General features: G+C 43.5%; 2 protein-coding genes across 8 annotated transcripts in view; one reads left to right on the forward strand and one right to left on the reverse strand.

Annotated features, from left to right (window-relative positions):
* The first annotated feature begins 9 nt into the window (after positions 1–9).
* On the forward strand, positions 10–26,110 carry LOC125739025 (alanine aminotransferase 2-like). 7 transcript variants are annotated; one of them, XM_049008708.1, is made up of 13 exons: positions 2,620–2,756; positions 8,356–8,401; positions 8,675–8,777; positions 11,080–11,169; positions 11,271–11,379; positions 15,295–15,428; positions 15,582–15,825; positions 16,414–16,493; positions 16,853–16,989; positions 17,110–17,284; positions 18,480–18,635; positions 19,064–19,176; positions 20,378–26,110. In XM_049008708.1, the coding sequence occupies exons 4-13, from the start codon at positions 11,137–11,139 to the stop codon at positions 20,466–20,468; spliced, it is 1,272 nt and encodes a 423-aa protein (XP_048864665.1). In that variant the 5' UTR covers positions 2,620–2,756; positions 8,356–8,401; positions 8,675–8,777; positions 11,080–11,136; the 3' UTR covers positions 20,469–26,110. The 7 variants fall into 7 exon arrangements, with proteins under 7 accessions (XP_048864621.1, XP_048864630.1, XP_048864640.1 ...); XM_049008664.1 differs by lacking the exons at positions 8,356–8,401; positions 8,675–8,777 and adding an exon at positions 10–179 and having other exon boundaries at positions 2,581–2,756; XM_049008673.1 differs by lacking the exons at positions 8,356–8,401; positions 8,675–8,777 and adding an exon at positions 1,742–1,889 and having other exon boundaries at positions 2,581–2,756.
* LOC125739090 (ADP-ribosyl cyclase/cyclic ADP-ribose hydrolase 1-like) overlaps positions 21,577–26,762 on the reverse strand; it is a 10,696-nt gene continuing 5,510 nt past the window's right edge. The window contains exons 5-8 of the mRNA XM_049008838.1: positions 24,678–24,751; positions 23,480–23,563; positions 23,140–23,223; positions 21,577–22,823 (exon numbers count right to left, since the gene is read on the reverse strand). Coding sequence (XP_048864795.1) covers positions 22,766–22,823; positions 23,140–23,223; positions 23,480–23,563; positions 24,678–24,751 — 300 coding nt within the window. The 3' untranslated portion in view covers positions 21,577–22,765. The remainder of the gene's footprint in view (positions 22,824–23,139; positions 23,224–23,479; positions 23,564–24,677; positions 24,752–26,762) is intronic.

Consider the following 26,762-nt stretch of genomic DNA (forward strand, 5'->3'; position numbering starts at 1 on the left):
CTCCGTCACTGAACCCCAGTCACTTTCCTTGAATAGACTTCATTTGTACATTGGGGGTGGGAACAAGGGAGGTTGACGTCATCACCCTCTCCAAGCTTAAGGGTGTCTAGGCTGGAAGAGGACACAGAGAAGGACACAGAAGACAGTGGACTGTCTCCTGGTTCCATCCTCCTGAAGAGGTACCTTGCTCTATGTCTGTGTGCTGTGATGCAATATAAACATTTTTTACAAACATTACTTTTGTTTAATATTTTATGGGAATAATCAGAAGTGTGTTCTTTAAACCCATAGTGGAAGTAAGACTGGGGGTACTAACACTTCAGTTGTCTCCAGTGTGTTTCTCATCTGGCTAATTTTATTCATTTTGGTGAACAACATGGATAATGGCACCAGCTGTGCCATTTTAACATGGCAAGATGGATTAAAGAAGTGTGCTTAATGTATGCTGTATGTGAATGGTATAGGAGTAGTAACTGTATTTTGTCTCATCTCATTAATCACAGTACATGGCAGATGATAGGATATTACTATGATCAGTCTGCCAGCTCCATAGATAGGTTTAATTTAAATGATTTATTGGTTGATTGATTCCTATGATTCTATGATAGATAGATTACATTAGATTACATAATTTATTAATTCCTAAGGAAATTGCAGGTTTACAATAAGACATTTAGACAGTGTACTCAATGATGGACAGTGGCAGCTCGTTCACTAATTTGGGTTTTTGATGCCACATGGGACACAGATCAGTGGTAAAAACATGTGTTCTCAATAGAGGAAATCCCAGAGAGGGAGGAATAGGGTAGAAAATATGGTAGCCCTAAAAGGGGACCAGCCTCTGTCCTGGTCCCCTTGTCTGCTCGCCACATGGAGAGCACGAGGCTTCCTGTGCAAACCTGAGCTTCAGCAGGCAGGATCATTGCCAGGATACAGAGGAAGCCCAATGGAATTACATATCCATTCAAAATAGGCAGAGTGACTGGCCTTCTTTTAAAATGTCCCCCTCTGGTGGCCGGAGGATTGCAGGTTGCATGACCAAACGTAGTGACCACTGTAAACATATTCCGTGGCGATGAAATGTTATCAGGCTCCTTACCGAGATTAGTGCGGCTACTATAAGTACAAAAAATCCATGAGTGCTGAGCAAAATCAATGTTTGCAAGCGGAAAACATACATACACATTATCACAGACACTGGAATGTCTATGTTATGTGAACCTTAATGAAGTAGAAGAAACATAGAATCCAAGCAGAATGACACACCCAACAGCATGCATCCTTCATGCATGCATGAAATGACTGACACACAACCTTGCATGCGTTGTCATGTCACCATCATGCAAGTAAATACATTTACAATAAACTATTACAAATTGATATGACTAGCACAAGTTATATTTTTAAATAGGCATATTACTTTGCAATCAATATAATTTATTTTTATTGGACACCGCATAGTTTTCATCCAAAACTGGCGGATGGGCAAGTCGTGCAAGTGGGGAAATGCGGAAGTCTACACCACGCAAGGCACCTGCATCGCAATCGTCACATCACTGCAGATCCAAATGCTGGGCCACAGGTGCCCACGAGAAAGCCACACTCCCAGCTTTTGGGCAGCTGCACAAGTGACACTGCCTGCCTGGGCTACAGTTGTGGTTTATGAGTTGTTTTGGTTGGGGCCGGTACTGACAGCTGGTCCGTGGCCTGTGTGTGCTTTCCTGATAACACCCCCGGGAACAGTGTTATTTTCAGTTAAGGGCATTTGGCTCTGAAATGACGAAGCATCACGCAATTTTTGAAGTCCTCAATAAACAGGGTTGTCGTGTGTTATCTCATAACATGTTTCAAGATCATGGTCGTTGGTGTCTTTTTTTAATTATACTGTGGTAGGTAAAACTCTACGCTGTCATTTTATTATCGTCTGTTTAACTAACTATTCTACCATTCAAAATAAAAGTCCAGTTACACATTTATGTAAGGATGGGAACCTTTCAGTAAAACTTCGACCTCGGCGGTCGGCTTGTTGATAACTGTCGCTAGCACTGTCCGTGTTTTTCAGTGCTTTTGCTTCAAATGAGTCAGGGCAGCGTTTATCGTGTGCGTAGAGAACGAGAAATAAAGGATTTTGTTCAATTTAATTAATCTGGTAATCATAAGGCAAGTGCTTCCAACCAAATTTGATATGGGTGATCGGTTATCATTTTTAATTGGCATTAATAACTTTGACCAAACTTTCCGGGAATCAGTGAAGTCAGTGGGCGGTAAGCCGTGTTTTATCTTTTAATTTCGTGAATTTTGAGCTCCGTGCGGGGATACCACTGCACTTGGCGTATTTAATTATTTTGGAGTCATCGGGACCGGTGAGTTTATTGCAGGTATTCATTTTGCAGCCAGATCGCTCATTTAGTACCGTTTAAGCTGTAAAAGTGAACCGAAGCGATTGTCATTGACATGCATGCCGACTCAAAAGGGGGAGGGGGGGGTGGTGGGGTTGAGGTTAGAGAAACTTCTGCCGCAAGTTGTTGGGCTGATACGCTCAGCCTGGCATTAAAGGAGCTTCCCCCATTTTTCTGACAGAGGTCTCCTCGAACTGTGTACTCGATCTGTGGGAGATGACGGAAAACGGCGTGGTGTGTCAACGGGGGAAGGTGCTAACCGCAGACACCATGAACCCCAACGTGAAGAAGGTGGAATACGCGGTGAGGGGTCCTATCGTGCAGCGCGCCGTGCAGATAGAGAACGAGCTCAAAGAGGTGAGATTTAACGACGTGCATCCATTATAAGCATTTAAATTTTTAGGGTAACACATGTCATACGTTTTTATGAACTAATGTTTTGCATATTAACGTATATTTGGATCTGAAAATTTCCTAACATTTAGTTCACATCCACATTTGAAAAGGCGAAGGTTCTACTGGCATTACTGACCACCTGTGTGATAATTGTAAATCTGCATGCATTGCATATTGTTCACTGGAATCCGGAGAAAAAGGCGGGACTGAAAGCGGAGACCCCGGTTAGAGCGCCTTGTGCGAGAATGATAGCTCAAAAAGAGCTACTATTTTGTTCAACGTTTTGCACGCGTGTTTGAGATGCTTATCTAAGTGAAATTGTATAGCGCTAGTCACATTTCTCCATTTTCTAAAGCTCAGGCATGGTATGGGTGATCATTGCAGGGAAAATTAGCGTATTGAGTACACCTTCTCCTGTTAAGCTGTAATCACAAGAATTTTGACTAGCCAAAAAGGGTTCAGAGGGTTCAGATCAACCTTGCCGTGTGTCTTGCTTGTGCCCAGGGGTTGGATGATCTCCTAGCCCAAGGTTCTTCAAATCTGGACCTCCTACCCAGAATGATATTGTTAATTATCACAATATAATTCAAGTCATTAATTCTTTACTTCAGTGCTTTTTTGTTACCTGAAATTCTGTTAAAATGACCCTTAAAAAGGATCAGAACATGAAAAAGGCAAGAAATTGACTGCAAACTGAAATCATATTTTGTTAAATGGATTGCTGCCACTTTTAGTTATTGCTTTTGTAAAAACTAAGTTTGTTTGGGTGGAGTTCTGCCATTTGTTTACTGCCTTGTCAAAATTTGCTACCATAGCAGAGATTCTATATTGATTATCTGTTAGTTTTTCCCCCTGTCCTGGTAAATTGTCGTGGTGAGGAGACTTGTGCATTTCGATGACCACTGAGAACTTTAGGGGTGGGGACTGGCAGGTTCATCCTAGCCGGGCAGGTTTCAGTATAGAGACCAGATGAAATTCAGCACCTGGTCCCACGGGTTGGGCATGAGGCCAACGACCCCACCCCATAAAACTTCCATCAAGTTACGGAAATGATGATAAATGCTACAGTTACACATCCTGTACTGGACTTCAGGCTAATAAATGACAGTACAACTTTTTCTGATGGAAGCCTCCAGCAGGAAGTCAGAGGTACGACAGATAGCCCAAAACTAAAATCTGCTCAGGAAAGTGGAATGTCCACACCATGTTTGAAACTCCAAAACAGCACAGATCATCACCGAGATAAAGAGGTCTCTGAGATGGACACCACCTGGGCAGCACAAACAAGGCGGGTCCGAAACAACCTGGCAGCAAACTGAGATGGAAAAAGCTGAAGGAGATGGACGATGTGGGGTGACGCAGAACACGTAGCCCAAGACGGGAGCAGATGGAGGCAAATCATTGATGCCCTATGCGTTTTTTGGCATGAAAATTATTAATATGCCAAAATATCCTGCATATATATAATGGACACTTGTTTAACGATTTATGTATCAAAATGCCCAGCAAATAGCAATATGTCCTTAGGGTGTCCTCTTTTGGTCAGGATGACGTCCTCAAAGGGCGTCCTTTCCTTAGGACGTCGAAATGGAAAGGGTTTTTTTTTTTTTTTTAGGTACTGAGGACGACTTTAAGGGAGGCCCTAAGGCCATCTAGAGAACTTGTTAATTCTTAAAAAGTCCATTCTCAGGACCAATTGTGGACATTCTGAATATATTATGCACATTAAACCCATGCAGATGCCTTATTGTAAATTGATATTTGCCATTTTAGCAGTAATGCAAAGGACATTAACAAGGGACAGCTGCATGTCCCATATGCACGGAATTTGGACTCTGTTAGAATACAAACAGTAAATTAAGTCACTTAATTTGTGTTTATAATAAACACAAATATCAACAAAATATGAATGACATTTAAGATAAACCACATTAACATGCAAGAGTCAAATAAGCTTTTTTGTGATATAAGTAAAGTAATATATATTAATTTTCATAAGGTTTCAATAAGGTTTTCATAAATATGTATGTTTCACAAATTGTTCCAGGAGGTTATTCAAAGGTTAGAGTGCCCTTTTGGAGCCCCCCCTTGGTCCAGGGCCCAGGGACAACTGAGCCCGTCCCCCCTCATCCCCCACCCCAGTCCAGATGTCAAGACTGCTTCTCAACCGTGGAGTTTGAGCTGAACTGCCTGTGTAGTTATTTGGTCGAAACAAGTGGAGGTGAACATTCACGCAGGCTCATTTGAGGCACATGTTTGTATAAGTTGTCCTGGTGAAATCGAAGCTGGTGTCTTTTGAGTATAGCAGAAGCCAAAGGGAAGCCCTGACGGAGGTTTTTGCTTTTCAGATTTACTCCATTGCAGAATTAAAAGTTGCTTTATTGTATATGTTAATTAATAAGGCTTGATGTCTTCGCTGAACATATTCCATCACGTTACCCTTATGGTATATGCTGTTGGACTGAGGGGTAGGTGACACTCCCGCCTGAAAGAATTCCTGGATTCCCTTCTTTAGCAGTTCCATGGAGAATGCTGATCCCTTCTAGAATTCCAGTGGGGTTTAGCAGACCATGTTCTTGAATTAATTTTCCTTTTAATATTGTGCTGTACTTATAATTCCTAAATTGGGTGAAAAATTACTTTGTTGTTTTTCTGTAATATACCATCATAAACAAAGATTGCATTATTTATTGTTACTCGTTGGAAAGTTTGTTGGAAAGTGTTTTTGATTGTCCAGTTGAATGGGATGATTGACAGGATATTTGATCTGGATGGAATAAATGCTTTTTGAGGCCAGCAGGACTGGCCGTGCCAGGCGGCAGGGGTTGCTATGGCTACCCCTTAGTCATGGTTACGCCGTGCTCCCTGGATCACGGTGTGCTGAGCCACCGGGCCTTTTCAGCGGACTGTCCCTTAATTAATCTGAAGCGGTTCAATAGAGAAGTTGGCCTAGTTTAGCCCCAAGGTCTTCAGAGCAACGAATTCCTGTTAAATTGCAGCAAATTGCTGCCAGTTTAGACACTCCTTCTCCCTGCCTTCCTGGAGTACAGTGTGTAAAGGGTGAGGCCATTCTTGGGCACTCTGGTTAGGTGTTGATTTACATGAAAAGTTTAGGCTTGGTTTTGCGGGGGGGGGGGGGGGGGGGGGGTAACCACACACAGCGCAGGAAAGCAGGAACAGGAGAGAGACTCTCATGCAGGAAACAGCAGTGGCATTGTGGCAGTCAGACACCAGAGGAGAGGAAGTACAATAACGTGCTGAAACTAGACCTCACTTCAGTGTCCGCACACACATACACACACACAGTTTTACTCACAGTTGTGTCTTTTTGCAAGTTTTACTAACCTCCTGTGAGCTAGTGTCCCCATAGCCCACATGCACAAATGCTGTACCTTCGAGGGGTGGAACAGTACAGTTTTCCCACTGTTTGGCATGTGTCACGGTTTTTGGACCATGCTAATGGTACAGTTTCAATTTTTTTATGTATAAGAATAAAATAGAAACACATTAATGTTTTGTTGAACAACGAACTCTTTATTTGTCCATTTAACAACGTTCCATCCAAAAAAATGGCTGCATGACTAAGACCTACTTTATTGTGCAGAATCAAGGAGAGAAAAACATAAATTTTAAAGTGCTTCTTAACAGTAGGTGCTTTGTCTACTCTATTTTAAATTAACAGTGTACGTATGTACAGTACCTGTACAGGCCCTATTAAATTAAATAATGATAAAGTGTAACGTCAAGCTAGCTACCTCTCTAAGCATTCTGTGTTGGCATTCTCTAACTTCACAACCTTGAACTTATTTGCCTTTATATCCTGTTCATATAAAATCACATAGTTATATAAGCAATAATAAATGTAAAACATAACACAAAGTGCCAAATGAAGTCGGTGTCCTAATGAGAGACGCATTTCACAACTGCTACCAAATCTTACCCTTTATAAAGAAAAATATAGTCATTTTATTTAACAAGAACATATACGCAAGTAAGCATATCAATGTTAAAAAATAACCCCAGGCAATAACAGCACGGTAACTGTAGACAGATCAATATTGTAAACTCCACAACCCAAGAGAGTGCAGAATGTTTCTGATGCAGCAGACGCATAAATGGGGCAAGAAGTATTGTGGCTAGTGGTCAAGTCATGATAATGAAGATGGCAGCTCTTTTAAAATGAAATACTCTCTTTACTAACAATCACTTTTGGTTTCATACTAGCGGTTGCGCAGACAAGGAAACCAACAGTTTACGAAACACTCGCACACTACGAACAAATGAAGCGCATGCATTCTACAGCAAACTTTACATAGTAATGACATTTGCAAGCAACAAATACATGAATACACATGTTAGTTCACATCATTTGAAGATAAGTGCCGTGTTGTATAAAGTGTGCTGGCTGCTAACCAACCCCATGGCGTCACATTATGTCAGCCAATTGTCGACAACGGGTGGCTTCACCGCTCTTATGTCATATTGCTGGAACAACGTTGATTAACTACCTTTAGCCAAAATTCAGATAATTTATGCTATCTGCTGTTCTATACTAACATTTAAATTCTATCCCTCGAACATAAGATTACCCCAGTTGTTTAGATGTATATTTTTGTGAAAAAACATCATCCTATATTTCATTCAATATGTGTAGGAAAATGACAGGTCTAATATCGCAGTTTGTGTGTGTGTGTATTAAACTGTTGGGGGCGTACCAAATGATTCAATAATATGCAATGTACCGTTACACTCCCAGAATCTTCTCAGTTTGAGTGTGTGAAAGATGAGGTTGTCGCTTTAGTAAGGGATAGCCTTTAGATTGGTACCTACATGAAAAGCCCTAGCGATGACCTTGACGTTTTTATGACACGAATAAGCTGCTATGGCGTTGCTCTAGATCGAGAGCCAACTGGACACTGGCCAGTCTTGGACAGGACGTCCTCGGCAAGCTGCCCAGATGTCTTGTGCCGTTTAAGTATCATTAGGTTGTTATTCTTTACCTTTGTGGGGTAATCCTGTTGCTTAAAGGTCAAACTGGTTAAGGGCATGATTCTGATCCCCAGGCCAGGTGAGAGACAAGGGTTTGAAGCCTGTCAATCACTGCTTCAGTTGACCTAATGGGAACGTAAACAGTTGGAATTGTATTGAGAATTGTTTGACTGACAAGTATAACATTCACAAGTGATTGCCCTAAGACTACACAGAAAGCCTGGCTTCTCCCGTAAAATTGCCAAAACAAGTGGCAGAAATGAGTTTCCTTTGCACGGTGTCTGGGCTCAGCCTTAGGATGAGGAGCTCGGACATCCAGGAGGGATTCAAAGTAGAGCCACTGCTCCTCCACATCAAATAGAGCCAGCTGAGGTCGTCAGCCCTCTATCTAGGATGCCTCATGGATGGCTTCCTGGGGAGGTGCTTTGGGCACGTCCAGCCGGGAGGAGACCCTAGGGCAGACGTAGTACACGCTGGAGAGATTTGACCTGTCAACTGGCCTATGAATATCATGGTATCTCCCTGGAGGAGCTTACCAGCCACAGCTTCACTATGTCTTTGGGTCTACCAGGTCTATCCAGCATCTTCCCCCGCCATTGAATTCAGCTCACCACCAGGTAATGATCAATTGACATCTCAGCTTCACTCTTCACCCAAGTGTCCAAAACATGCGGACACAGAATTGACGATACGATTACAAAATAGATAATCAAACTGTGGGATGCTCTGGTGCCAGGTGAACTTATGAACATCCCTATGCTTGAACATTATGGACAAACTGTGGTTAGCACAGAAGTCCCATAACAGAGCACTGCTCGGCTTCAGATTGGGAAGGTTGTTCTTCCAGGTTTCACTGTCTCTATCCATGTGACATTAAATTCCCTCAGCAGAATAATGGAGTCTCCAGAAGGGGTACCTTCCAGCACTCCATACAAGGTCTCCAAGAAGGCTGTATACTCTGAACCAGTGTTTGGTGCCTATGAATAGACAACAGTAAGAGCCCGTCACCCCAACACAAAGTTGAAAGAAGGCAACCCTCTCTTTCATCAGGGTAAACTCCAATGTACTGGCGCTGAACTGGGGGGGGGGGGGCTGTATGTAGACCAACTCCAGAGTGGAATAGAGTCAAGCCCCATTCCAAGAGTTTGGTTCCAGAGCCTAAGCCATGTATTGAGGTGAGCCCAACTATTGTTAATTGATGTCTCTACCTCTCGTACCAATTCTGGCTTCTTTCCCACCAGAGAGGCTACATTCTATTTACCTATAGACAGATTTGGTCACCGATGATCGGTCCATGAGGCCCCTGCCTTTGACTCCTATCTGATCTACTCTGTACCCGACCCCCGCAGCCCGTCCTGCAGATGGTGGGCCCACAGGACATAGGACCCATGTGATCCTGATGGGCTATGCCCAGCTGGGACCCAGATGTAGAGGCCTGCACAACAGGCACTCATCTATGAGCTTCCCCCCAAGGTCTGGCTCTAGGGCGGGGTTCCGGTCTCCCCAGTCTGGGTGGGGTTACATCTTCCTTTAAGGTAATTCACATGGGGGTATTCTGAATTGCACTGAATTACAATTGCGGCCACGCACCTAGGACCAATTTGCCTTGGAAGACCCAACCAGTGGCACCATAACTCCCAGGATCAGAGAGCTGCACAAAACCTCTCCATCATAAGGTGGCAATTCACAGAGGGTCAAAAATGCATAAATTATACATTTCGACATAATCCTAATAAAATCTATTTTCATGATAATTTTAAGTAGTTATTTTTATGACTACACTTAAATACACTAATGAAAAATGCATTTTTAAATTTCTCATTCTTTTTCTTACACCGTTTGACACTTTCAGGTGCATTCAGGCTTATCTTGGTGCAATGGTGCAAATTCATTTCAAATGATATGAAACACATGAATATGAAGTCTACATTAAAAAAAACCCGATCCATGCTTTTAAAACAAATATTTAAAAGACTTTGCCATCTTGCCAACCCTTATTTGTCAGTGACCCATATATAATATCTTTTTTATGATTGGGGTCATAAGAGGAGTTGTAATTGAAACACAGCAGCAAACCTTATCATTGTCCAATGATATGTTTTGAATGAGTGTGTGGCAGGAGAAGGGGCCAATCAGCTTTCTGCTAGGGCCTTGCAGCTGTGGCACCGCCCCAGTATATGTCCCTGCTTCATATAAACTTTATACGATTATATTACGGGGTGTAGACAGACATGGATATGCCAGAGCAACTGAGCACAGTAATGTGGGGGCATCTCAAACATAACAGGTTTCTATTTTGGGTGGCATATGGCCAGGCTTTGATACACTGTACCCCAGTGCTGGTGACCCACCAACAGGAATATCATGTGTTTGAATGCGGGACACTGGGAGAGAGAAACCTTATAGAGAAAGGGGGGGGGGGAGGAGTAACAGGAACTAGAGAGGGAGAAGAGAGACACGTGGTCAGCGGCTCGGGGGGTCTCCCGGAAGCCCCAGTTCCTTATATAAACAGTGAACCCACAGATAAGTGGAATGCATTTTGCACACAAGAGACACGTGCACACTCTTGTACACACATCTGTTCTCAGGCTGCTGGAGCATTTGTGGGTGTTTCCCACATTCTCTTGTATTAATTGGCTAGGTTTAAAGCCCAACCCCGGATTTTTGCCCAATAGAAATTGAGCAGGAATACTGTTTTTTTTTATTTTTTATTTGAACACAACGGAGGTGCTTGCAGTTGTAACATAAACACGCACAAAGTCTCGTTATATTATTAGACCACATGTGGCTCTGATACCTCACAGCGATGGAGGTAGCATATAGAGCAGAAGTTAGGAACAAGGACCTGACAACAGATGTTCTACATGTAACCATGCCATCTCTGTAATTCTTGGGAAGGTTTACCTGACTGCGAATCTATTTTTAATTTATTATAACGGTTATCGTCCAGTCATTGCATTGTAATTATCTTAATTGTCCGATCTGTTTTTTTATTATGCTGTTCAATATTTGTGCTCATTGACTTGCCACAGAAACATATGGTCTCCCTTCAGAAATTCATGGATTTCGTTTTACAGTGGATTCTTGCACAAGCTTCTAATTGACAAGCTAAAAGAATGATTCATCTGCACCCATATTACAGCATGGACATATCTGTCCTTGATCACTCTTAAAGCAGGATCGAGGATCTCTCTGCTGAATTATTTGAATTGTGTATTTAGAAAAATAGTGAATGTGTCCCTACAATTGCAGATGAATCATTGTTTCTGTGGTTCCTCCCTTTACTTCCACTCAGGGAGTGAAGAAGCCCTTCTCTGAGGTTATCAGAGCCAACATCGGTGATGCCCATGCCATGGGCCAACGACCAATCACCTTCTTTCGTCAGGTGGGCTCCCTGAATTAGGCTGTAATGGTCCACTTTTGCTTGCAGTACTTTGTGGGAATTCCATTCTTGGATTCCATGAAGATCTGGTCTTTCTCTTTAAGGTCGTGGCCCTCTGCTCCTACTCAAAGCTCTTGGAGGACGACACGTTTCCAGAAGATGCCAAGAACAGAGCGCGCCGTATCCTACAGGCCTGCAATGGGGGTAGTATTGGTGAGTGTGAGTTGTGTGTGTGTGTGTGTGTGTGTGTGTGTGTGAGAGAGATGGCAGCAGACTTCTGTCCATAGGTCACAGTAGGGATTTCTCCCAGGGGGTGCAAAGTGAAAGAGCCCAACCATTCATTCTTTACAGGCTATTCCAGATTTGGTCATAATAACAAATTTGTAATAAATACCATCCATCCATCCTTTTTCCAAACCGCTTATCCTACTGGGTCGCGGGGGGTCCGGAGCCTATCCCGGAAGCAATGGGCACGAGGCAGGGAACAACCCAGGATGGGGGGCCAGCCCATCGCAGGGCACACTCACACACCATTCACTCACACGTGCACTCCTAGGGGCAATTTTGTAACTCCAATTAGCCTCAGCATGTTTTTGGACTGTGGGGGGAAACCGGAGTACCCGGAGGAAACCCCACGACGACATGGGGAGAACATGCAAATTCCACACACATGTGACCCTGGCAGAGACTCGAACCCAGGACCCAGAGGTGTGAGGCAACAGTGCTAACCGCTGCACCACCATGCTGCCCCCTGTAATAAATACACTTTACTTTAAATTATTACACATTAATAGGAGAAACACAAGGCACATTTTCAAATATAACTTTACAATATGATTTAACTTCATTGAACTTAATATGTTTATGTAGCATTTTCATCTGACCAGTAGGGGGTGCAATTGCTATTCCTTCCTGGTAAAATTGGCTATACTTGTCAAATCTCAGACGACTAGTACTTTGATATGCTTAATATAATATTAAGTTATTATATTATATTATATTTAAGTAAGTATATTATATTTGAATAGGTAATGTGTTCCTTAATGCTTGTTTACTTAGAAATCTAAATAGAAATACACTCATTGACCACTTAACTGGCTATAACCGCTAGTTATGCTAAAACATCCAGCTTTTATAAGCAGAATCATGTGACTGCAAATGAATACTTTCAGCACAGAGACAGGGTCAAGAGGTTCAGTTACTGTGCAGCTAAGCATGATATCAGCTAAGACAGGTGACCCACATGATATTTAAATGTGTGATGTCATATGTGGTGGTTCCAGCATTTTTAAAACGACCCATGTATTTTTCTCCATCATGGTAGGAGAGCATTTTCCGAAGCTTGACTGTATTCCGTAGGTGGTAGAATGCAGTTGTAGTAAAACTTCTTATGTGAGCATCAAAACATAGATCTGTGATAGGCTGAGTAGGAAGACCACCGAGGTTGAGGTTGTCAAGCTTATTTCGAGCAGCCTTAGGACTAACTAGTAGTGCTTCTGTTTTCTTCTGTGTTTAACATAAGGATTTTTTTTTTGCCATTCAACACATATCTAGTAGACAATCTTAATCATTAAATAACAACTCTTTCCAGGATCTTTCAATGAAAGGATATTTTGAGATCTGTAGTATCCTGAAACACTAGGTTCAAGATTTGGTTTCTTTAGAACAGGTCAATAACAGCTATTATAAAAAGTTTTTGGAACATATCCAAGCCTAAGAGACAAGTTTAACGGGGTAGTGCTAATCAGTGGTAGTCTCCTGAAGAAGTTTTATAGGAATTGTGTCTACAAGACTAGTAGATGATTAGCAGAAGAAAATAAAGTTCCACAGTTCTGATTGTTTTAGAGGAAAGAAAGATTCAAAGTTGTCATTTTCAGTACTAATAGGACTAACAGAAGACTGGCAGCTGTATGTAGCTGGCTAATCATATTTAGCCATTAAAAAAAATGTCATAAAGTCATCACTCCTAAGAGCTTCTGGGACTTGTGACTTTAGCATTGAAGAATTCTTTGTTACCTCGACAGATTCAAACAGGAATTTAGGATTGTTTTTGTTCTCTTCTATCAGTCTGGAGAGATACACAGACCTAGCAGTCACTAGTGCTTGTCTGTACTTGGAAAGGCTCTCTTTCTAAGTGGATCTGAAAACTTCAAAGTCTGGTTGAGCGCCATTAGCGCTCTAGCTTGCGTGAAGCCTGTTAAGTGCAAGAGTACAGTCAGAGTACCAGGGGGCAGGTGTCTTATCTCTATGCTTTATTTCCTTAAGTGGAAGCAATTTTAACATGTTCACAGTTACCTGTTCAAGTTCATTTACACTTAAGGCTTCAGATGTAAGGTTGAAGGACTGTGGAAGTTGGTAGAGAAACGCTGTGGTGGACGATGAGGCCATGAAATGACTGGTACTGTACTTTGGAGCTGGGGCCGAAGGGATGCTATGCGGTATTTCAAACGTTAACATGTAATGATCTGAAAGGAGAGGATTCTGAGGGATAATAGATGAGTGTTCCAACAGGACACCATGGCTAAGGGTATGGTTATTGGCATGAGTATACCAACTGCATTTTGAAGCACACCAACAGAGTGAAGAACATTGCTGTTACGGGATTACTGTCATTCTCCATGTGAATATTAAAATCACCAACAATCGTTGCTTTGTCAGTAGTGACCATCAAGTTTAAGAAATCTGGAAACTCCTTTAGAAAATTACTGTATGGATCAAGCAGTCTATACACAATACCACTGATGACTGGAAGTGAAGAACTACAAAGAGCTGAGCCAGTGAGACTTACAACAAGAATTTCAAACATACTAAATCTATAACCACTTTTCTCTGACACTCATAAGTTGGACTGAAATATTGCAGCAACACCACCACCTTTGCGATTTGGTCAAGGGTTATACTTGTAATTGTATTCAGCAGGGGTAGATTCATTTAATCATTAACCCCAGCACAAAAACTGTGCGCTGGGAGCTTCGTGGAATGGGCATCCATGGCTGAGCAGCTGCATGCAAGCCCCACATCACCAAGCACAATGCCAAGTGTAACAGTTGTGTAAAGCAGTCTGCCACTGGACTCTGGAGCAGTGAAAATGTGTTCTGTAGAGTGATGAATCACGCTTCTCTGTCTTCACAGTTTGATGAATAAGTCTGGGTTTGGCATATGTCAGGAGAACATTACCTGCCTGACTGCATTGTGCCAACTGTACAGTTTGGTGGAGGAGGGATAATGGTATGGGGCTGTTTTTCAGGGGTTGGTCTAGGCCCCTTAGTTGCAGTGTAGGGAAGCCTTAATGCTTCAACATACCAAGACATTTTGAACAATTCTATGCTTCCTTTGTGGAAATAGTTTGGGGAAGGAAGGGCCTTTTCTGTTCCAGTATGACTGTATCCCAATGCACAAAGCAAGGTCCATAAAGGCATGGTTGGGTGAGTTTGATGTGGAATAACTTCACTGGCCGACACAGAGCCCTGACCTCAACCCCATCGAACAGCTTTGTGAGGAACTAGAATGGAGTTTGTGAGCCAGGCCTTCACATGCAATATCAGTGTATGACCTTACAAATGTTCTTCTGTATGAATTGGCAAAAAATCCCACACTAACACTCTAAAATCTGGTGGAAATTCTTCCCAGAAGAGTGGCAGCCATTATAGTTACAAAGGGGGAACCAACTCCATATTCATGCCTATGGATTTAGAATAGGGGGTCATAAAAGTTCCTGTAGGTTTAATGGCCAAGTGTCCCAATACTTTTTCCCATAGAGTGTATGTAGGATCTCCTTCAGGCCACTTGAAAAAGCATCCCAGGAGGCCACCTCAAACTGGCGTAGAGGAGAAAATATGGTCAGCCAGTCCCTGGAGCAGTTGGGGTTAGGGTCCAGTGGTGGCATCACTGTTCATGGGATTTGAACTGGCAACTTTCTGAGTCTCAACCCACAAAGCTGCCCCTCTCACCAACAACAAATTATTATTTTTTTTTAAATGCTGTTCTTTCAGCAAATAATTGCTTATGCTATTCTATAGTGTTGGTGCCTGTAATTATTATAAAATGCAGAGAATAGTATAAATAAACCTGTTGATAGGTGTGTCCAAACCTCTGACTGGTACGTTTGACTGGTCATATCTTTCCTAGGGGCCTACAGTGCCAGTCAGGGTATAGAGTGCGTGCGTCAGGATGTCGCCCGCTACATCGAGAGAAGAGATGGAGGCATCACCTGCAACCCAGACAACATCTACCTGTGCACGGGTGCCAGCGACGGGATTGTGGTAGGCGATGGATGGCCGTCCGGGGTCAGCTTCCCCTGACACACTGCGGGGGTGGTCTCTTGGTCTGCTTTTCATTCCCAGCTGTTATTCATTTTATTTATCCGTTTCTGTTATCGGTACATTTTACTTACACAATCCCCCCTCCTCCCCCAGACGATTCTGAAACTTTTGGTGAGCGGCGAGGGTCGGACCCGAACAGGGGTCATGATCCCCATCCCCCAGTATCCCCTCTATTCCGCCGCTCTGGCGGAGCTCGGTGCCATCCAGGTGAGTTACTACCTGGACGAGGAGCGCTGCTGGGCCCTGGATGTTAGCGAGCTACGACGTGCCCTGGTGGCTGCCCAGCAGCACTGCAGCCCCCGCACACTCTGCGTCATCAACCCTGGAAATCCCACTGGTGAGTCCTATATAGGCATGGAGCTGGTCTAGGCTTCTATATCAGCAACCCAACCTGGTCTTTGGGGACCTGCAGACAGCCCATGTTTTTGCTCCCTCTGAGCAACTAATAGGAGCAAAAATGAGGACTGTCTGGCAGGGAGTTGGAAGGGAGCAAAAACATGGACCGTCTGTGGGTTCCTGAGGACTGGTTTGGGAAACGCTGTTCTAGAACACCAGCATAAGTCCCCCACTCTGCTGCTGGTTAGTCCAGAACCAACCAATTACCCCTTTCGAGTTTAACATTAGTCTGAGAGAAGTTTTCACTATGGTTTAGACTTCCTCCATAAATACCCACTGAGCCACTGTGAATCATCAATCAATATGTTCTTAGGTCCAGCCATGAGTCAGCTGTCAAAGTTCATATAATGTGTGTAACTTCCAGAGCTGGAGTTATTCCTGTGTTCTTGAAGGAATGCCTATTTTCCACTTGTGTACGTGACCGTTTTTCTGGGGCAGAACTGGGGTTGCCGGTCTGATCCCAGATGGGTCAGTACCACATGTCAATTTTCTTTAACTGCTGTGTCTCCCTCTGTCTTTTGCGTCATAGGTCAGGTCCAAAGCCGCCAATGCATTGAGGATGTCATCCGCTTCGCCGCTGAAGAGCATCTCTTCCTGATGGCTGATGAGGTGACTGTGACATCACCTTTTTTTTCTAATTATACTATACAAGCTGTTGGCCGTCTGACCTTCTCTGTCCTCCTTCCTGCTCTCTGCTACTACTTTATAATCTCTCATTATTCTTCACATTATTTAGTTTGCTAAACATCCAAAGCCACTCGTACAGCCAGATGTGTGACTAGAGCCTACAATGTCATGGTTGCCCATAGGGGTGACCAATTTAAAAAAAAGGAGTTTGCAGACAATTCACAATACATCTAAGTACACTTAAGTAAACACCCATAAACTTGACCATAATACCTCTTGGATTGTAGACCCCATGTATATGAGCAGAGGATGGATTGTGGATGGACTTGCCTTGGTTTCAGGTGTACCAGGACAATGTGTACGCAGAGGACTGCCAGTTCCATTCCTTCAAGAAGGTGCTCTTCGAGATGGGGCCAGAGTACTCGAACATCGTGGAGCTGGTCTCCTTTCATTCCACCTCCAAATGCTACATGGGAGAGTGAGTCACATCAGCCCCCAGCCCTCCCCCCCATACACACACTCACCATGCATACATCCATTACGGCATTATTGATGGATGGTGTTTCCATGGTAACCATAACTTGTCTGCCTCCCCCAGGTGTGGTTTCCGGGGAGGTTACATGGAGGTTATCAACATGGACCCGGAAGTGAAGGCACAGCTGACAAAGATGGTTTCGGTGCGGCTATGCCCACCCGTGCCGGGCCAGGCTCTCCTCGACCTGGTGGTGAACCCTCCCCAGCGGGATGAGCCCTCCTACAGCACTTTCATCGAGGTCAGGGTGATGCATCCAGCATCTTTTTCTAATTATAGACCTATCTCGAATCTTCTGTTTCTACAAAAAGTGATGGAAAGAGTGGTAGCCACTCAACCTTATACTTTTCTTTGTGTAAACGCACTTGATGACCCTTTTCAATCTGGCTCACAGCGCAGTACTGAGACAGCTCTTTCGAGAACTGTCAGTGATCTCCTCATGTAGCTAATGACAGTGCTCTTAACATTCTCCTTCTCCTAGACCTAAGTACGACATTTGACACGGTAAATCATAAGGTATTCATTTCCTGTACTCATAGCCCTTCTCTGGTTAAGGTCATACCTCACATACAGGCAACAGTTTTTCATTCTAGGCAAACAAGTCCTCTGACGCTCCTGTAAAGTGTGGTGTCCCTCAGGGATCAGTTGTTGGTCCCCTTCTCTTTTTAATTTCCCTCTTTCCCTTCTGGTCCGATCATTTGTAGCCATGGCCTTCACTTTCACTGCTACGCAGATGATATTCGGTTATATGTTAGATCGAATCCCCTCCGAAAACACTAATGGCATTCGTCTCTGATTTGAAGTTTTGAATACATGGCAACTCTCTCAAGTTAAATAATGACAAACCGAAGTTTTAATGGTAGGTTCTAAATCCTCATTATCCAAAACATCTGAGTTCTCCGTCTGTATTGATGGTGTGTGCAATAAGTCTGCTCCTGTCATCAGAAATCCAGGAGTACCACTTCACCCATCACTGAAGAAACTCTGGAATTCTCTTCCTCAATCCCTCTTATTGCTCTTCATTGACTACTTTTAAATCTGACTTAAAGACCTTCCTGTTTAATGAGCATTTCTCTTCTTAACTGCTATGTCTTTTTTTCCTTGTAAAATGACACTGGGTTTATGAAAGGCGCCATGTAAGTGTAACCTGTTTATGATTATTATAAGTTTGTGGAAGCGGACCACATGTCCAAATTTATGATGCAAAGAAAAGAAACTGCATTTAATTTGTGATCAGATTTGATGGGATTCTACCAAGTGGCTTTATATGTTTATATGATATACTTGGCAGAATAATTGAGTGTTTTTGGACCTTTAATGTGATTCTGCACATTTCCACATTTAATATAGATGAGCGTGTTACTGCCTGGTGGTCTCTCTATCTGCTCATTCTCCCATCACCCCCCACCCCTGCCCCCATTCCCACCCGCTTACAGGAGCGAGCAGCCAACCTGCGTGATCTGGCGATGAAGGCCAGGCTGGCACAGGAGGCATTCAACAGGATACCGGGCATCACCTGCAACCCGGTCCAGGGGGCCATGTACTGCTTCCCCCGCATTAGCCTGCCAGAGCGGGCAGTGGCAGAGGCCAAGGTATGCCCCCCCCCCTAATTTTTATCACTGCCTAAACCACATATTTGTGTGGGGGCCCCTAGATGGCCAGAATCAGTGACTCTGCTAAATATTACATGAATGTGTTCCGTGTTCCTTATTATGAGATGCCAAAGTAGCATGTTCTGCCAACTAGCTATCTAGGGTCTTTGGTCTCTAGTCACTAACTATTATAAATGTATTTATTTATTTTAAAGATTTTGAAATATCTGAGGAGGGACGTGGGGCCCAAAGTAACTTTTTGGTTTGGGCTGCAGGAACAAGCCTACCCCCCCCCACTACCTTTCCTTCCTGCCTTAAAGGACACAAATTTAGCACTCAGTGATGAAACAGTTCCCGTCCTGCATCCCTGCCCAGTCAGTGTTATTCTTGTGTCACACACTTTGACGTCCCCATCTCCTTGCACATAGGAAATGGGCCAGGCCCCAGACATGTTCTACTGCATGAAGCTGCTGGAGGAGACTGGTATCTGCCTGGTCCCAGGGAGTGGTTTTGGACAGATGGATGGTACCTACCACTTCAGGTGCATGTCCAGTCACATGGCCCGTGACCTCTTGTCACCCTATTGATAATAAATAATGCATTTCCAAGAAACATTAGTGTCATTTTGAGGTATTAGGCTATAGAGGTCCAAGTTCTTCGACTGCCACCCGATCTACAGTGATGTGGTCCTGTGGGCTTCATTGGGCTGTGACCTTCAGAGTGCATTGGGGTTGGTTTGCAGCTGAGTGTGAAACAACCAGGATGAGGATCAGCAACTCCAAGTCTGAGGCCATGGTTCTCAAAAAGAAAAGGGTCGATGGCATCCTCTGGATTGGGGATCAGTTACTGCCTCAAACAGAGGAGTTCAAGTATCTCAGGGTCTTGTTGTCAAGTAAGGGAGAAGGGATCAGGAGAACAAGAGGCGGATCAGTGCAGAATCAGCAGTTATGGGGATGCTGTACCATTCTGTAGTGGTAAAGAGAGAGCTGAGCTAGAAGGCAAAGCTATCAATTTACCGGTTGATCTACATTCCTACCCTCACCTCTGGTCACGAGCTTTGGGTAGTGAATGAAAGAATGAGGTCATGGATACAAGCTGCAAAAATGTAGTTTTCAGCCTTAACGATGTGAGGAGCTCAGACATTCTGGAGGGGCTCAGAGTAGAGATGCTGCTCCACCAGCTGTGGTGATTTGGGCATCTGTCTAGAATGCCTCTTGGACAGCTCCTTGGGGAGGTGTTTTGGTGATATCCAACTAGGAAGAGGCCCTGGGGCAGACCCAGGACACACTGGAGAGATTATATCTCTCCGCTGGCCTGGGAACACCATGGGATTCCGCCAAAAGAAGCTGGCTGGGGAGAGCGTGGTCTGGGCATCCCTGTTCAGACTGCTGCCTCCATGAGCCAGACCTAAGCTGTAGAAAATGGATGGATAGTTGGTCCAAGTTCTAAAGCACTGATCCATTACACGTGAAAATGTACCTGTAATTTCTGGTGTACGAATGCACAGTATTACTTATGTCAATGCATAAAGCATTCACCAATTAATCTATGACAAAAAATATGAGCTAAGATTAAGATCCAGTTTTGTTAGATGTCCGTTAGAGGCCGGCCTTCAGCCTTCTGTCAATGATGAACGGCACTTGAGTTTATTCTGTAACGACAGCTTGCAAGGTCCTAGAGATCCCTCCTCCCTATTGTGTGAAAAACTCAAGCATAGAGATCTTCTCTACCTTTTTCCCCAGGATGACCATCCTACCTCCCACAGACAAGCTGAAGATTGTGCTTGACAAGGTGAAGGAGTTCCACCAGAGCTTCACGCAGCACTACTCCTAATGCCCCCCTCCCAGCCCCCCACCCTTGGTTCCTTGACAACAAGAAACCTCTTGTTGAGCCAAGTTGCAGCCATCACCAGGTGCCTTTCCGTAGCTCTCACAGTGGCTGTGGCTCAGGTCATTACATTTTGCGTACATCACTAACCATGCTTCCTGAAGTGGAAGAGCAGCAGGTTTTAGTGCTATGCTACCCGTGGGTCTCTGTAGGCATGACAATTACGAAGCAGTCAATGGACAATGGATTTAATAGGGGACAGGCTGCTTGCTAAGGGCTATTCTACAGTGTTGTACCTCAGGTGGACAATCTGCAGTCATGCACAGATATTCACTCCTTTTGAAACAGAAAGCTGTACAAACACTTATAGAGAATGTTTTGCGTAATAGTTTTCATATTGACAGTATATTTTATATTTTAAAAGGTAGACTGGGTTACTTTTATTAAAAGCGTTAGAAAATATTAGTATGAATCTCTATTGGTTCCTGTCCGGAAGGATGGAGATGTTTGTGAACTTCAGAATGTAGCAGTTTTTTTTTTAAATGAAAGATTATCTTAAATGTAAATAGAAATAAAATTGCGATTTTTGTTTCTCCCCTTTTACCGTTCTTATTAGGTTGTATTTCCCCCCTTCACCAGTACCCAGTTAGTGTTATACCTGTAGCACCTACCTGAAGTGGCCTGTATTTCCAGCTAATGATGTGATTTATGGCTCTGGTCAAGCAGTAAAAATACAGGAATTTAATTGGTCCAACGCAGTTAGATTTGCTGTGCCAGTTTTTGCCAAGGGCACAGGGAGGCACATTATTCCTTTTTGTTATCCATCCATTTTCTGAAACTGCATCTTAGGACGGGACACTAACCCATCGCAGGGCAAACTCCAGTTAGTCTCAGTGTGTTTTTGGACTGTGAGGGAAAACCGGAGTACCTAGAGGAAACCCCACGATGACACAGGGAGCACATGTAAACTCCACACACAAAGAACCCTGGCAGGGACTCAAACCCAGGTCCTGGAGGTGTGAGGTGACAGTGCTAACCACTGTGCTGCCCCTAATTTTGTTATAAATTAAATTGATTAATTTTCAACTGCTTGAATGAATTTCACCCATAACAGTTCAGAAAAAGCACTTTTACAAGTAATTTGTACAAGGTAAGACTATAACAAAAACTTCTGGAGTCAGACATTTACAGTAGAAGGTCAAAGACACAAAGGCATTGAATTTACAAATGTTTTTCAGCAACAGACCCAACAATATATTGATAATATAACAAAAAAAAATATTAAATCTACATCTCCAAGTCATTGATAGTTTGTTGTAGTACACTATTGGCTTAATCGTCTAGGTCAGCGACTCTCAACCTGTGGGTCGCGACAAGTTTTGAAAGGCAGAGTTGAAAATGTTAGCATTTTAATACCAGCAAGCTCCTATTCTGATCCACGATCAGATTTCCCAGCCCCAATCCTAGAATTAACCTATATAAATGGGTCTTGAGTCTGTAAATGCATAGCGTAAAACTAGTGAGAACTCAACCAATCCAAGAAGCTGAACCACAGATGCTTAATTTAAAAGTAACTCGCACATACAATCAGATTGTGTGATAGCTGTTGATTGTCGTAAATTGCAGAGTTCACTGCATGCTTGATCATAGCCGTAATTTAAACCTATACTTCATATAGGGTCATGACTGAGCTGGCATGGTAAAAATTGGGTTGCGGTGCAAAAAAGGTTGAGAACCACTGGTCTAGCTAACCATGACGTTACAGTCATTGCGTAAGATGCCAACATGAGCTCCACTAGGGGGCAGCAATGAGCTGGAGGGGGGTTATAGAAGGTACATTGAGATTTGTCAAATATCCACATACCCAATCTTGCTCTCCATGAAAAATGCGATTTTTGGGTCAGAGCCCAGGATTGACTATCATGCAATGACCCTAGAACATTTGGGATTAAGGGTATTAGTCAAGGACCCAGTGGGATTATGATTACGCTGCCAACCACAGGATACAATCCCAACACCTTCTGGTCAGGGCTGTATAAACCACCATGTTGGCCTAAAGACTGATTCATGTGGCCACAGAAAACAATCAAGGACTATGAATTATGAGTAGTATCACAGAGAAAATCGCACTAAAACTGGCCCAATGTAAGCAAGGCATTTCCTGTATAATACAAACAAAAACATCTCCCTTACAACAATACAAAGTGGTGCAAACCCTTCCCAATTTAAATTGTAAACCTGTTGGTTTGTCCCAGTTCCTTGATTGGAGAAAACTTGTTCTTCACATTTCTTATTGGTCAGTGTCACCAGCATTTACCACAAGGCATATGGGGGTCTGAGATGCAGTCCAGGATTTGTGACCTGACATTTTGGAGGGAGAGTAACGGAAGACCATAAGAAGGTGGCTAGTAGTTCAGAGATAATGTACAGTTTTATTGTCATGTGTTCTGAGGAACACTGAAATTCTCGTGGCTTGGGGACGGGTGGATGGAGGGGAAAAAAGGATCAACAAGAGTGGAAATAAAGGACAAAAACATCAGTGTAGTAAAAGACAATTCAAGACATAATATAGGGCACTACGGGATGTTAGTCACCCCAAGGTGCTTGTCAATGGTGAACGGCAATTCATTTTAAAAGAGAAATAGAGAAAGAAAACATACTGGGGACAGAAACTTACTGCAGCACGACTTTGCAGCTGTATGTCAGCGATTGATCCAGGACTCTCTGAAGGTTCTGCAAGGAGTCATTTTCACAGCTTGTCCTGTAAGAAAAGAAAAGCATATCAGACAGCTTACTTTGCGGAATGCTAGCCTTCACCCTATTAGTTCTGAGAGGAGGTTGTTCATGAATTCCAGGGATTGGTGCAAGCCGGTGTTTCTCAACCCAGTGCTCGTGGTCCCGGGACAGTTCCACGTTTTGGTTCCCTCCCAGCTCCTGGTACACCGGTACCTGGTATTCGGGGTTCTTGATTGTTAGGTGCGCTCAGGGCTGGGAGTGAGTGACGGTGTGGAGCTTACACATTCGTTTGGGTGACCAGGACCACAGTCAGACCGCTCACCAGGGGGTATTTTAACCTTTTCGCTTCAATCCTGCCAAAAGTACTGCCAGAAGAAAAAAAAATCATAAGTGTTATTTCATTATTGTTAGTGTTGTTTTGAATTACATATCTGTGTTACAGTAACCTATGCTAGCAGGTTTTTACCACTTTTTCATTTATTTAATAAACTGCAGATATTTTATTCTTAAGCACTGGAAACAACTATAAATGGAAATATAAGTGAAATAAAACCAGTTTCCTTTATAACATGGAAAGAGTACGTAACAGTGCATGTCTGACATCCTATTAGGTTGTGTGGTAATCCCAGAGTCAAATTCTAGATTGTCCTTTAACTTTAAATGCTAGTGACGTTACTTTGATTAATCAAAGATGACATTTCCTTGCTAATAAAGGTACTCAAATGGTGAACATGCTGTAAATTTTGTCAGCAAAGATTATTGAGTGTATTTTAGTAAATCTTGAGTAACATGCAAATGTAGAAAATTTCAGTGTATGCAAAAACTTTTGACTGGTAGTGTGGTTATAGCTAAAAAACACAATATTAACAATTGCCATGGAACTAAATTAAGCAGTAGTGTATTGTGGTTCAGTAGATAAACACTATAGACTGGAACCTCCATGGTTTGAGGTTTGATTCCCACTCCTAGGTCTGTGTGTGCCGAGTTTGCATGTTCTTCTGCTAGAATTAAAACGCATGCAAACGGGTGATTTGGTAGATCTGAATAGCTCGTAGTGAGTGTATATACCCCAAGATGGGATCCTGTTTGGGGTGTCCCCCTGCCTTGTGCCTCCTGCAATAGGCTCCAGGCTCACTGCCAGCCTTATACTGGATAAATGCTTTTTGGAGGTGAATGGCTACAGTTTAATAGTAACAGTAATGGACACAATAGGATGTGATCATAAGGGTTTCAGGCCTGAGGTGCAGGTACACAGTGTGGCTGAGAACATTTGAGCAACATTTCACTTGAGAGGACAGTCAGGTTTTAAAAGGCCGGCTTGCGTCAGCTTTCTGTGATTCCCATAGCATCAGCAGAGCAAGGAGCAAGAATGGTGCGATCCTGATTTCTCTTTTTGTGAGAATTTTGTCTATTAAGCCCTCAGTTGCAGACAGTGCAGGTCCATGGTTGTGGAAGCAGAGCAGATGGGAGGGAACTGACCTGTTGGGGTCAAACGGGGTGGGGATGGAGCCGTTCAGCATGACTGTGGCTGCACCGCATGTTTGCTCTGCGATCTGAAAGAGGGGAGGGACTTCACCTCGTTGGAAATGGCCGAAGCAGATGCCAAGCAGCCTGACAGAGAAGCTGCTGTCAAACCAATGTGCCGCGGCCAAAAGTGATTTATTCTTGTAAACCTTCAGAATAATTAAGCGCAGCTATAAAGAGCAACATAGCACATCCAAGCAAAACCTAATGTATTTTGGTCAAAAATTCGTCTGGCATGCTGCGCTGTTAGTGCAAGACTGGACCGATCAGTACATCACCGTGGCAACTGGACACAAAACCCTTTTGATGCCCTCGATTCCAGTGCAGGTTCAGTATAAAGAGAGACTTTTATTCAAACCGTAACAATTTCCGTGCTGACTGGCAGAGGGCCATCCTGTTCACAAGGATATACACTAGGCCCGAATTTTACTAACCATCTATGCTTCAGCTTATCCATCCATCCATTGTATAAACCGCTTATCCTACTGGGTCGCGGGGGGTCCGGAGCCTATCCCGGAAATAATGGGCACGAGGCAGGGAACAACCCAGGATGGGGGGCCAGCCCATCGCAGGGCACACTCACACACCATTCACTCACACATGCACACCTACGGGCAATTTAGTAGCTCCAATTAGCCTCAGCATGTTTCTGGACTGTGGGGGGAAACCGGAGTACCCGGAGGAAACCCCACGACGACATGGGGAGAACATGCAAACTCCACACACATGTAACCCAGGCGGAGACTCGAACCCGGGTCCCAGAGGTGTGAGGCAACAGTGCTAACCACTGCACCACCATGCCGCCCCGCCTCAGCTTATATGTGATGTAATTCTACCTGTATCATCAAAGTCCCTTTTTTAAATTGCTTAGCACCTGTTACCAAACCACCTTCCATAGCACCTGTTACCAAACAACCTTCCATAGCACCTGTTACCAAACCACCTTCCATAGCACCTACATCAGGTGCTGGATGTTGGGAAGTTGGGATGTTGGGAAGGTTTGCTGCCAAACTCTTCATCTGAGTGCTGAAAATGCTTGACTGACAGCTATCTATCAGTAGATGTCACGCTTCGGGTGACCTTTGACTCAATGACTTTGACTCTGTGGTCCGAAGACTCACTCATTCGAGCATTGTGTGTGTCAGGAATGTGGTTTTCCTGTTTACCACACATGGCAGATTAGATTGAAGTGATTTCCACGCACATAATAAGTCTTTCTGTGTTGTGTTGATAAGCGAGAATATGCAAATCTAGTTTTATAAAGTATATATCTTAAATGAAACACATAGTGTTATGATCTGTTATAAAAATGCAGAGTGTTTGTTGTCTTGATATGTCGTACAATATGTATAAACATACAAGTAAGACAGGGAGATGCTTTTTTAATATATATATCTGTACACATGAAACATCTAATGGAAATAAGGGGAATTGGAAATAGTCATTCACCACATCTTGTGTCCTGAGCTTGAGGTTATGTCCACATAAGGCAGCAGCATAAACCGAGTGCATTTTCAACACCAGTGGAGAACACATTCCCAGCATTCCACACTTCACTGGTCCTTACTATATTCATGGGTGTTGTGCAGATGTATGAGGTCTAGGCAGGCATGGAGTGAAGTAGTAAAATAAGTCTGAACCCCCCAGAATTTTTTTGCTATCTTTCAAGCAAGTATGGAATAACAAGTTTGAACTCCACCTTGAAATCTGCTTCAGACCCTGGTGGGTGAAATCTACACATTTATGCTCCCCCTTTCCCCAACTGATAGAGACCTGCTGAAAGGGCTTCCGGACACCCACAAACCATTTCTGGCTGTGGGCCTGGATCTCGTCAGCTGTTTTGAAGCCAGGTTTCACAGATGGGGTATGAAGAATGTGAGTGACTGCAGAGCAAAGGAATGTCTGCACAGGATCTATGTGTAGGGGCAGCTGTGGTGGGCATGGCCAAAGAGTATTATCAGTACATGTGGTCTAACCATCGGCGAGCCATTGTGCAACTGGTTTAAAAGCAGTCCTAATGCAGCAACAGGGCTATTGTTC

The sequence above is a fragment of the Brienomyrus brachyistius genome, chromosome 1, assembly GCF_023856365.1.
Source record: "Brienomyrus brachyistius isolate T26 chromosome 1, BBRACH_0.4, whole genome shotgun sequence".
In the NCBI taxonomy this organism is placed as follows: domain Eukaryota; kingdom Metazoa; phylum Chordata; class Actinopteri; order Osteoglossiformes; family Mormyridae; genus Brienomyrus; species Brienomyrus brachyistius.